This window comes from Maylandia zebra, linkage group LG7 (assembly GCF_041146795.1).
Source record: "Maylandia zebra isolate NMK-2024a linkage group LG7, Mzebra_GT3a, whole genome shotgun sequence".
Classification (NCBI taxonomy): Eukaryota; Metazoa; Chordata; class Actinopteri; order Cichliformes; family Cichlidae; genus Maylandia; species Maylandia zebra.
In genome coordinates this window covers 35,681,605-35,694,743 of record NC_135173.1, presented here as the reverse complement: position 1 = coordinate 35,694,743, position 13,139 = coordinate 35,681,605, and the positions used below count along the sequence as shown (strand labels likewise).

The 13,139-nt window shown below is 38.8% G+C and overlaps 1 protein-coding gene across 1 annotated transcript in view; it reads left to right on the top strand.

The window, feature by feature from the left end:
- The window catches only part of npr2 (natriuretic peptide receptor 2), a 93,218-nt gene extending 80,160 nt beyond the window's left edge, over window positions 1-13,058 (top strand). The window contains exons 18-22 of the mRNA XM_024803215.2: window positions 3,408-3,476; window positions 3,719-3,893; window positions 7,293-7,391; window positions 10,408-10,499; window positions 12,510-13,058. Coding sequence (XP_024658983.1) covers window positions 3,408-3,476; window positions 3,719-3,893; window positions 7,293-7,391; window positions 10,408-10,499; window positions 12,510-12,572 — 498 coding nt within the window. The 3' untranslated portion in view covers window positions 12,573-13,058. The remainder of the gene's footprint in view (window positions 1-3,407; window positions 3,477-3,718; window positions 3,894-7,292; window positions 7,392-10,407; window positions 10,500-12,509) is intronic.
- The last annotated feature ends 81 nt before the right edge of the window (window positions 13,059-13,139 follow it).

Below are 13,139 nucleotides of genomic sequence, written 5' to 3'. Positions count from 1 at the left end.
GCCAATCCTGTCAGGTCACACACACACAATGCCAAAATCCCCCTGTCAATCAAACTCTTCACCTCATCTTGACCTGTAATTATAGCGGCTCTGTGTGCACCCAAACAGCCATTTTCAGAATGCTGTAGATTATTCCTGAGGCTCATCATTCACCCAAAGTGCTTTTTTTGGACATGTGATGGATGTCACCTGCACCCAGAGTCAGCCAGTGCGGATTCTGCAGTAAAATGAAGGAGTCAGCTGTCTTGCCTACCACAAGATTTTCTCTATAATGAAGCTATATATGGTATAAATATACTGTATGCAGCTGAAAGGTGTGTGGATTACAGGTATATGTGTCGGGCCACAGAAATCATTAATCTGGTGTTTAAGTGGCAGCTGTTTGTTTTCCTACAGTGTAAATGCCACAGAGAAGCAGTAATTTAAATCATGTAATCAATCAATACTTTATTTATATAGTACATTTAAAGACCAGAGGTACACCAAAGTGCTTCTCAATAGTAAAATATGAAATAGAATCAATTACATATGGATACGATAGTAGAGTACAAACACATTTCCAGACAAAACAAAGCACTAATTAACCCGGGAGTACTATGTTAAAAGAAATATTTCACTCCTAGTGTTGAAAGTTGTAATTATCAGAGCTTTGATCAGCAGCACAGCAAAGAGCAACACTGTGATGAGTGGGTCATTGTTTTGTTTCTGATGCTCCACTAGCACACTCAGTGACATATGTACACATAAATCAAAGGGTGTTTTCAGGTTTTTCCACAATATTTCACACATTGCGCTTGTACTTCCACGACGACAGCAAAGTCGGTATGCAGTTAGATATTAGTATCATGGTTTCTGTAACACTCAGCTTCACTTTACTACAAGGAAGGTCTTTTTAGATGTTGTAACTTCTGTCTTCTCCACAGCTGGCTAAAGGTCCAACAGCATGAGCAAGAGTAGCCCAGAGACAACTTGTTTGTGACACTGCTCCCTGGTGACAGCAGACAGTGTTGGGATTAAATAATTTGCAGTGCCTGATCAACAGATACGACACATATATGACACATACATAGAATGAGGATCTTGGTTATTTGGGAGGAGCTCAGTGTGGAGCCACTACTCCTTCACATAGAGGACAGTTGAAATGGCGTGAGCATCTGACGAGGGCCCTGAGCCCCTCCTAGGTGAGGGATTTTAGTGAGGCTATACTTGGGTAAAGCTAGGACACAAGCCAGCTGAGAGATTATGCTTTGGGAATGTCTTGGGAACACCTGAAGGATATGGTTGGACAGAAGGAGATTCAGACATCTCTGTTTACTGGCAGTTCGTTGTTATCACTTTTGTGAATGGAGGTTTGTATTAAAAATGAGTCACAACTGCTGGCAAGCGCCATGCTCTGGTGTTGTTGTGCACCGGGTTACAGTTTGTGAGAGGGTCAGTGCAGGAGCTCAGATTCCCAAATGGCAGAGAAAGTGACGTTCTGTAGAAATGTCCTTATTTCCTGGATGCTGGTTTGGCTTACAGGTCCAGGAGGCAGCCATATGCTGCAAAGCTAAATGTGACGCTGACCTGAAGCCGGTCACTGCGTGACTTCCCCCAATCTCTCTCTGTCCCCATTTCATCTCCTCTTCGCTGCACTAATCTCATCTAATAAAGGCAGCAACCCCATCTCCCCAAAAAAAAAAAAGAATAAAAAAATTATTTGTTACTTGTGTTAATATTAGTTCTGCAGTGTTTCTAATCACAGGCTACAGACAGCTTTGCAGACTGTCGTCCACATGTTGTAGCTGTTTGCCTTCACCAGGGGGCAGTATCACAAAAAACCTCTCCTGGCGATTCTTGTTTGTGCTGCTGCTGCTGCTGCTGTTGTTGTTGTTGTTGTTGTTGTTGTTGTTGTTGTTGTTGTTGTTGTTGTTGTTGTTTTCACTGCAGATCATCATCATCATCATTGTATGGAGGGCCACAAGTGCCAAAGTGAATTAAACTAATACATAATTAAATAATAAATTAAATGTCATGAATTAATTACAATTGGGAATAATAATTACATGTATAAATCACTATAAACTCATTTGTTTTAAAACGTTTAATAAATTTCCAATTTTAATCATTTATTTACACATTTTATTCACTATTTATTGATGTATTTCGTTGATTTATTTTGACACCCCTGGCCCTCCATACATTTGTGCTTCTCAAGGTGCTTTTTTAAAAATCTTTGCGATTTTTTTCTCTTCGTGGTAACTTCCACTGTCGCTCCCTTCTCAGTTCTCTTTAGCTTATCAACCAATTAGCATCTGACCTACACTCATCCAGTGTCGAGCTATGTGCTGCTGATTTTTGGAAACTGCACACAAGCACGTTTTCAAATCTCCCTGTGTAGACCTACACAGTGGACACAAGCGCTGTGACATAAATTCACCATTAGACTGCGGCTACCATGGCCCGGAGCTTTATAAGATGTAATTTTAAAAAAATATTTAAATATAAAATCTGTATAAAATATGTTTTTGTTTTTTTTATAGAGAGCACATCTTCATATTATCAGGTTTTACCATTAGATAGAAAATATAGCTGTAATTTACATGATGTCGGTTATACTAGTCATTTCATTTCATGTGTCTTTGAATGAAGCAACTGCATGAGCTTTCCTTTCATAAAGGGTTTGTTTAATGCATCCTCTGCTAAAGGAGGTAATAAACAAAGCACTGAAGCACCTTTTCTTAATATTTAGAGAATTCAATGAGCTCTTAATCCAGCTGCCACGCAGATGCTTCCTGGCCACTTCCCAAGCAAAACCTAATACTTAGAAAACTCAAGAACTTGACAACAAATAGGTCGGAAATTATATCCTGGTTCATCACAGTTCACTCAGGACCAAATGTCCCTGCTTCAAATGGGTTGTTTTTTTTTTTTAGGTTCAGAAAACAGCTGTAAAAAAAAAAAAAGGAATAAAAAACCGAACATCTAATATGAAGCCCAAATAATAATAATGGCCTCTGAATAAACAGCCAGCCGGTGACATTACCGCTACATTTCGACTATTACGAGCCAATTCAATTTCCTAAATTTAAGACAGATTGTGCGTTTGTAATATTCCATCTGTGGATTTGATTTATCGTCTCGTATTTGTGTTTTTCAGTAAGCCTCAAAGCCTGGAAATCGTCCAGGGACAGAAATAATGCGAGCAGCTCCGAGGTTTTTACAGACGCGCTCGTCTCCCAGTCTGTCAGCCTTTCAACAAAAGAAAACAGGGCGCCCAGTGCTGGATTTACAGCGTGCACTTCTACATTTTTCATTAACTCATAATGCTTTGGGTTGAGAAACAGGATATGAGCTAAAAACTTCCACCTCTTATCTTTTCTTGCTGCACTGAAAACACAGAATCATGAAAACTTCTCTCTCTACAGGTTGTCACGCTGCTCAACGATCTGTACACGTGTTTTGATGCAATCATCGACAACTTTGATGTATACAAGGTACGTCGGGATAATCAGTGAGGAGTCTATTATAGTAGCTTTGCATAAGAAGGATGTGTGTAGCCCCTCCCTTCATCCTCTATCTGAAATAAGCAGTTTTATCTCCCTTTCAGCCAACTTTTATAGGCAAAAATCAAAGCAGATAATGTTAAAAGTAAAAACATCACAGCAGCTCATAGAAATAATTAGTTGACTTATTTACTCGAAGGTTAAAACTGATCTTCTTGTGATTGGTCCCTCAGGTTGAGACCATTGGTGACGCCTACATGGTAGTGTCTGGGCTGCCGGTGCGGAACGGCAAACTCCACGCCAGAGAGATCGCCGGGATGTCGCTGGCCCTGTTAGAGCAGGTCAAAACGTTCAAGATCCGACACAGACCCAACGACCAGCTGAGACTCAGGATAGGCATACACACAGGTGAGTCTTAACTCACAAGTGGAAAATGTAAAACCTGCAGGGTTCCAGTTTTCTTGTTTACTTCACCACAAAAACATGTTTTGGTCCAGTTTTAGTATCAGAAGCTTCAAGGTTTGCATTTGCAGAACGATTTAGTAACATGCAGGTAAACATAAACATATGAAGAGCAAATGAGTGACTACATCTGTAATGAAATGCCATCAACAGTCATCGCAATAGTTTTGCTTTAATTAGATGTGCTTTTCTAAACAGGGACCGTTAGCTAGATGGAACAGGAAGCCTTATCCTCGATATTAAAGTTGGGAGAGCTTCTGTATAGTCAGTATCCAGTCAATATGTGTATATGTGTCTTTCTGGCTGCTGTTACAACCAAATTTCCCCTTGTGGGACAATTAAAGGATTATTCTATTCTATTCTAATATCCAATACTATCAGCAGCAGGGAGGTCACAGAGGTATCAATTATTATTATTTGTTATTTGTGCCAGCATTACTGTTTCTTATATGTTTTTCCTGCAATTTAAGAGTGGGAAGTCAAATTCATTTTACATCAGGGCCATCCGTGAAAATCCAGTAGCTGCACATTTAATCCCTGCGATATCTCAATATAAAGAAGTGCAATATCAACAGCACGTCTCAGTTTTACTATATGATAAGGAAACGCTGCTCTGCTTAATGGAAGAAATGTTACAGCACAACTCTTTGGGCTTAAACTGAAAGAAATAAATGTGTTAAATTAAAGGTTCTCATTGCCCATACTGTCCTTTAATTATAAAGCAGAAAGTTTTTTTAATTAACAAAAAATTTTATTTTATGTATTCATTCAAAATATTTTTATTGAGTATTTGTGGATATAGTTTACAGAGAAAAAAAGAAGAGGGGAAAACACAGAGTGTTTACAATGAATACAAAACAGAACTTCTCATGTTGGAACATTGTTTTCCTCTCTTATTATTTGTATTTATTTAGTTTAAATGAAAACTGTTTATTTGTTTGTCTATTACTTTGGTAATTACTTTGATATTACTTTGGTGTAGTATGGACACCTATGGTTGAGGCCTTCATCAATAGGACAAGCTGTAAAATTTATGAAAATATAGTTAAAAGTCCAAAATGCATGTTCTCCTTCACATTTTCCAAAGATCTCCAGTGGGCCAGATTGGAGTTTTTGCCGGCCTGATTCTGGCCCCGGGCCTTATGTTTGACACATGTGATTTAAGGGTATACCCCAAAGCCCTCCCAGGGAAAATTCTGTAATTTACCTAACCCTGAAACATTATTAGGTGTGCCAAACAAAAGGCCTGGGGGTCAGTACTGGCCCTGCAAGCACTCCATTCTGGATGACAGTGGAAAAATTTGAAAGAAGGCAATAACTTTGGACTTTTAACTGTATTTTCATAAATTCTTCCTACTGATAAAGAGTTGGTTAGACATTGCTATTTATACTACAGGAAGGTAATTATGTAATAAATAACAAAATTGATGACAGAAAAGTTCCTGTTTTTCCACTATCTAATATAGAAACTTTTGTTTTTTTTATAATAGGTAGCTAATACGTAGTTAAACTTCCTTAGGCTGACAGAAAGGGGAGTCTCTTTAGTCCAGCCCACTTAAGATCAAAGTGGGTTGTATGTGACCTATGATATAAAATGACTTCGGTGATATAGGCCATGCAAGTGACCACCACCAGTGCCAGCATTTTGTACTTGTGCTGGTGTGTCTGCACTGCTCGTCACCATTACAAAACACCAGCTGGTGGTCGAGATGATCCATTCTCTCCCAGTCAATTCGACTGGTAGCAGAAGAAAGACGTAGGAGGAAAAAATGGTACTGAACGGGCAATCACAGTCAGTAGACACCAACATGAAACTACAGACTGGCAGATTAAATTTAATGCTACGCTAATAATAAATAATAGTACGATTATAATAAGATTAAATCCATGGATAGGAAGACCAGCAAATAGTTAACGATCACTTTGGAGGTCATCGATGATCAGAGTGATTATCGGAAACCCTAAAAAAATTGCCTTGAAAGGTTAAATAAGTCAACAATACCTGATCAGATCACATATGGGACAACAGAATAACAAAAAGCGGTAGGTACAGTTGCATTGGTCTCTTCCATGCTCACCCGCTTTTTTGAGACTTTTTTCTGTTGCTGTTATTCCATTGATGTGGCTACTTTCCCCACCGTGGCAGAAGATCACAATCTCATTATTAAATGCTCTTTGAGTCTATCGAAAGTTAATTGGCCCCAGATGGGAAGCTCCCTGGTAAAAAGAACGACCGTGACCTTTTTGAACAAATCAAAGATTCAAAAAGCTGAATCAGGCTACCTGAATCCTGCAATTGTGACAGCTTGTTCAGACATTATTGGGAACTAAGCAAGGCACATTTCTCTGTCTCCACACACTCACTCCTCTAAAACTAGATGAGCGAGGCGCTTGTAGAAAGGCTGAATTATTCTAACTGCTTTTCATGCAATAAAATTAGTCAGCCTCATGTGTCTCTTTAAGTCTCCGGGTTCTGATTTCTGAACGCCCCCACTTAAATGCTTTTTAATAACTGTTGAGTGATTCTTCATGTGTATCCTGGCAAAAACATAAAAAATAAATTAATAGTTTTTGGACTATAAAAGAAACATGTGTTATCCAGGGCATGAGATTAGCTAACAGTATCCAGAGCCTTTGTAAATTCCATTCTTCGAATACCCAAACAGATGGAGTTTAAAGGGGGGGATGTTATTCTTTTACTCATTTTCTGTCATATATGCATTGCCAGAGTGGTGGAGGCTCATCTTAAACATGACAATGAAATATGTACAAATAGATTCTGTGAGCTGAACAGCTCTAAATGCTTTGTTTAGAGTATTTTTTCTACTCTTAGCTCCATATGATGTCAATGAAAAAGGACACTGCTAATATGGTCATCTCAGGAACTCTGTGCTCCGAAGTGGCTGATGAAGAAAGTTGGCTTAAAAGGAGAGGAGCTAAAATGTCTTACTTCAGACAGAAGATGAATGTCTAAAATGTCTAAAAAAAACCCCTCCAGTCCAAGAGTAGAAATTAGGAGCTGGAAATGAGCACAAGAGCCCCCCTTGTTTTTGTTTTTTTTAATTTGACGTAACTTATAAGAAGCTTCTTGCACAGTATTTAGACTGTGTCAGCTCATAGAGGCACTGTTTATGTTCTAGTTCAGCAGCTGAAACGATCCAACATGCATAGGCTGGCACTCAGTGTCGTCACTGTAATTTAGAGCAGTTTCCTTTCACTCACACCTCTGTCTTCATATTTAACATTTCCCCTGAGGTGTGGTAATGACAGAGCTTCCCAGCTCCTCAGGTATGATGATTGTTTTTCCTTGGTAAAATCTGACTATATTTAGTGTTTGTTTTACAGGCCCAGTGTGTGCCGGCGTGGTGGGGCTGAAAATGCCCAGATACTGTTTGTTTGGAGATACTGTCAACACGGCATCCCGGATGGAGTCGAATGGAGAGGGTGAGTGTCACTGGGTTTTTCCTCTCTGCTGTCTGTTGGATGTAAAGCTGGCGTTACTACGTAAATCTGTGTTTTCAACAGAAGGAGTAACACGCTTCGTACAAATCTTTGCAGTGTTGAAGTTAAAAAGGATTCGTAGCTTATTCTTATTCTTGTATTGCAGCTGCTCTGTATTTAATTAACTTTTCACTTCTTTTAAACACTTTTTGCACTGCTGGTGATAAGGTCCATAAAGAAAAACTCAAACAGAAACAAAGCCGATAACACAAAGTCCAACGGTAAGCAACAAAAGGAGAAAACAAAAACTGGGAAACATGAAAGCATAGAAGACAGAAACTAGAAACAGGAGGCTAACAGGGAGAAAAGGCGACTCTCTGACAAAAAGAAAACCGGAGACAGGACTAAAGGCTTCTTTCCCATTTCTCTAATCTGTGCCTCCTTATCTCCTCCGTCCTTCTCCCTGTGACTGTGTAAGTTAATCTCAGTACTCCAGGATGAAGGATGTCTTAAATGGATCACGAGGACAGAGAAGAGAGGAGGAAGACACAGATGCATTTCCTTTTAACTTTAATGTAGAGGTTTGGCAGACAGCTGGAATAAATTAACCATAATGACAACTCATCGTAGATGAGCAAACTTTCTTTACCTGTTTGTTGGTCTGTGAATAAAGCATCAAGCCATATTATTAAAAGTACCCTTGAATTTAAAAAAGATGCCATAAACACATAAAACACAAGATTAGCCACAGGTAAAAACAATGAAGGTGGGGCGGACATTCACAGAGGAGGGAAACAGCAACAGGAAATAAAAGCAAGCTTTTCTTCCAATTAAAATAGGAAATAACAAAAAGACAAAAGTTTTGTCTGTTACTATTACCAAACATGGCCACAGAGACAGGAGAAAGACAAAAGATGAGCAAAAAGAAGACTAGAAGTAACTGAAAACCAAGACGACCAGTGCAAACATGCTACATTATGATAGCAGGAAAAAAATAAGCTACTATTAGATAGAAGAAAAAAAACAGAATAAGAAACACAAAATAAATGCACGAACAGACTGGCCAACATCTAGCTTGATGTGCTTCTTGGCTTTTGGAAATCACACCAGTCTTAACAAGGCAGATAAAGTTGTGTCGGGCGAATCCGCACTGTAGCATGAGGCAAATTTAAAATTGAAATATTTACACAAACACAGGTTTGCTTCTGTTGACATCAGACAGGGGAAAATAGCATAAATTCTTTAAATGAACTGAGCTGCATGAAAACTTTGCTTTGTGTTTGGTCTGAATGCGACATTAGTCTCTTAAGGATGAATTATTGTGATCCAGTTGTTTTTGTCTTTGAATCTTACTGTTGGCTTTCCCTTTAATTTGCCACCCATCTGTACATATAGAAAATCCCAAACTTGGTACTGCATTTGGTTTAGTTGAATATTTGAAAAGCTTTTTTAATGGGAAACTGAAATGAGAACTTTTTTAACCTCCTAGGACCTGGCGTCCACATATGTGGACATCACATTTTGGGACGTCTAGACCAAAATACTTAAGTTTTCTCTACAAGGGCCTGATATGCACTTACGAGGATTATACTGCCACTGTTCTATCAAAATTTTAAATAAATGTCCTCATATGTGGATCTCATTTTTCTCACAAACAAAAATTAGGTAAAAAAAAAAAAAAATCTGGTAATTCTTTGTTTTTACATTCTTTAGGTCCCAATCAGCCCAAATAGCAAAGAAAAATAAAAAATGCATGCCATGAAAGAGTTCGGGTCTTATGAGGTTAAGCATACAACTTCAGAATAGGCTGATTTTTTAAAAGTAAAATAGCTTTAATGTTTTCCAAGTTACAGACCTTCCTTGTAGTGGGTTGAAATTTGGCATCTTTATATTCACTTTATTTTTTTCCACATCTAGCTTATGTTTTTTAATGCTTAAACTGATATAACCGTATATTTCTAAACAAATCTCAATTTATCAAATTGCAAAATCCACAGGGATCCCACAAGGATCTATCCTGGGCCCGTTGATGTTTAAATTATAAGTAATGAAAAAGTAGTCAGCGCTTCCCACCTCACCCCTTTAGAATAAGCTGATTTTTTTTTTCCTGAGATACAGGACTAACCCCAAACTTGAAAACATGCCTTTTGGGTAAACTGTAAAGGGTCATATCACTATGTGAGACACAGTTATAATCAAACATTTACTTATAACCATCATGCGCATGAATTTCATAATGATTTTGGGCTTGTAATGATTTCTTTGAACTGTTCTTTTTCCAGGGTAGAATGATTGTACAACATCTTTAATTACTTTAGAGAAAATCCAAAATTAAATTGTGCACTGATTTTTTTTATTAATTAAAGATGTATGCTTTAGCTGTAGGCTGGCAAATCAGGAAACAACACTGAGGTTGACATTTTGGACGTGTCCCATTGAACAAACAAGAACCAGACTTCCAGAATTAACAGCAGTAAATAATAGACCCTTTATCACCGCACGCAGGACCTGTTCATCTCTGTCTCTGACTCATTTCTTAATGAGTTTTGATGGAAGCACTCCTGAGGAAAAATCTGATTTGTGAGCTAATTATAAGCCGCGGTGACCTGATGCTGTTTGTGCTGACATTTCTTTTCTTAACTGGCAGTGACAGCAGTACCGTGTTATGAATCTATAACTGGATATTTTGCGAGTGAATCTTCAGATGTATCGATTAACTGCTGAGGTCCTTCCTGTTTTGTGCCTCCTCTGCTAAATAATTGATGGCACTTACAGCTAAGGGCCCTTAGCCAGCGATTAACAGTGCAGCATGCAGCTTCATGGGCAAGAATTGCGTCTCACGTCCCTGCACTGTGTGCATTATTAGAACAAAACAATACAGATTTTCATCACCGTTAGCATTTTGATGCATTGGCTCATCTCCACAGTTTTCCTGTGAGCTGTTATCTTGAGGTTGGAGATGAAAGCAGATATGTGAGCTGTTATTTGTCATTCACGCTGTGTTTGATGTCTCTTCTAGCCTTAAAGATCCACGTGTCCTCGGCCACCAAAGAAGTGCTCGATGAGTTTGGTTACTTTGATCTCCAATTACGAGGAGACGTAGAAATGAAGGTAGGAACCGTCATCTGAATGAAACCAAATGAAACCTTTGCCTTAAAAGTGAGTTCATATGTATTGTGAATGTTAATAAAAAAAAAAAAAAGAGCAATGCATGATACGTCACTGGTTTATCAGTGACGTATCATGCATTGCTCTTTATTTACAACAAATGATTTTCATTATACATCAGCCTGAGGATTATTGGTTTAATTAACTGATTAATATGTCAGCCTGTAAACTCAAGGCTGTAACTATTAATGAGGATGCTGGGATTGATTTTAACATCCCAAGGAGGAGAGATCAATATCTTTAAATGAGACAAGTTCTTAGGTAACTAAATGAAACACAGCACCACACCAGATGCCACTCCTATATGCTAAGGAAACTGAGGCTGGCATTCACAGAAAATGTAGATTCGAAAATATTGCCTGGTCTGATGAGTCTCGATTTTGCTGCCACATTTAGATGGTTGGGTCAGAATTTGGCAGACATGACATAAAAGCATGGCTCCATCCTGTCTTTTATCAACAGTTCCGGCTGCTGATGGTAGTGTAATGGTGTTTGGGATACTTTCTTGGCACACTTGGGCCCCTTAGTACCAACTGAGCCTTTTTTAAACACCGCAGCCTGCCTGAGTAATGTTGCTGACCATGTCCTTATATTTATGAACAGAGAGTACCCATCTTATGATGGCTGCTTCTGTCAGGGTAACGTGCCATGCCAAAGCTCATCATTGTGATGTTCAAACTGTTTTTTTGAACATCACAATGAGCTCACTGTACTCAAATGGCCTCCACAGTCAACAGATCTCTTCTGCCTTTGGGATAAGTTAGAACAGGTTTTGCATCCTGGATGCAACACTGGCAAAAACTGCAACAACTGCTTGATGGTTGCAGCAGTTGATGGAGAATGGATCAAAATCTCTGAGGAATGTTTCCAGGTCGTTGTTGAGTCTATGACATGAAGAATTAAAGCAGCTCTGAGGGCAAAAGTTGTTCCAACCCATTACTAGCTACATGTACCTAATAAAATGTTGTCATGAATCGCTGTGCGGCAGGCAGGAGTTGGACCCAAAATGCAGGCACTCAGGCACGAAGTTTAGACACAACGAACTCAGCTTTATTGCTGGCAGGGGAAAGTCATACTAAACTAAACTGGAAAATGACAAACTAAACTCACAGGGAGATCCACACAGCATGAGGGACGACACGACACTGACTCAGAGAAACACAGGGTTTAAATACACTGGGAAGTAACGAGGGGAATGAGACACAGAAGGAGGGCACAGCTGGGAGAAATCAGGACTGACGAGACAAGGAAGCAAAGCAGGACACATTCACATAAGACCCAGACCTTCAAAGTAAAACAGGAAGTATAACACAGACACGCGAACTTGACACGGTGGAGACAGCAACTAAGAAACACAGACATAAACCATAAAGCTGAGGACTCTAAGAACCAAAATACGCAGACGGAAATACTAAGCTTGGAACACAAGAAACTAGACTCGAGGGAGTAACAAAAGACCAACCATGAGAACATAATTCACAATACAGAGTGACAGAAAACAAGAAACTCAAACATGCAAAGACACAGACGTACACAGAACAGAGGGGACACAGAGAAATATGAAGAGTAAGGGATCAAAACTAGAAACCATAGAATAAATTACAAGAGTACAAGATACAAGAATCACAAAGAACTAAAAACGCTGGGTCAGGAGACCCAGGATCCTGACAAATGTAGATGAACTGGTTACCTCGTATTAAGTCCAACTTGAACACTTGAAGGTAAAAGCAGCAATCAAAAGTGGTTTAATAATTTTGAGAGGTAAATCATTTAGGAGTAAATATCCTTTCACATTTATCTATAGTCAGAATATATTATATAAAGTGTCATATGTGAGCAAAGGGAGACTTAAAAGCTTTATAGTGTCACCTTTAAGCAAAGGTCAGCAGAGGATACCAACCCCTCCACTCTTCATCTCCATTGATGAACTTATTGATTTCTGTGTTTTTCCAGGGCAAAGGCAAAATGAGAACGTACTGGCTTCTTGGGGAGAAGACTGATGTGTATGTTATCTGAGAGGCCTGCTGATAATGTGAGAGCAGCAGTGGTGGAGACGCCAGCAGAAGCTCCAGTGGCCGAGCCACTTCTTTTATTTGTTCTAGAATAAGTCTTTAATGGTGATTTCCCTGCAGAGGAAAGGTGAACGACACCCTACAACAACAACAAAGAGGGAATTCCAGGTATATTTATTACCTGCATACTGAAACTGCAAAAAAAGAGAGATTAAAACTGTAAAGTTGTTTTTGTATGAAGAATTTCTGTCCTGAGAGTGGGTACTTTTCACTGATAAATTCTTATTTTTTGTGCTTTCTATATTAAAATTTGTATAATGTGTTTGAAAGTCAATGATGTATTCCTATTTCCATTGAAGTGTGCAGGCACGGTGCTGCAATCGATGTCACTGCAGGAGGTTCAGCCGTGTTACACAGTGCAAGATAATATGTATATATGTATATCCAAGATACTGTAAAATATTTTGTTCAATAAACTCAGTAAAACACACTTCTTTTTCATTTATGGACCAGGGACTATTTTTACATTATTGGATTTCTTTTGTGGTGTTATTGATATTTGCTTTCACAA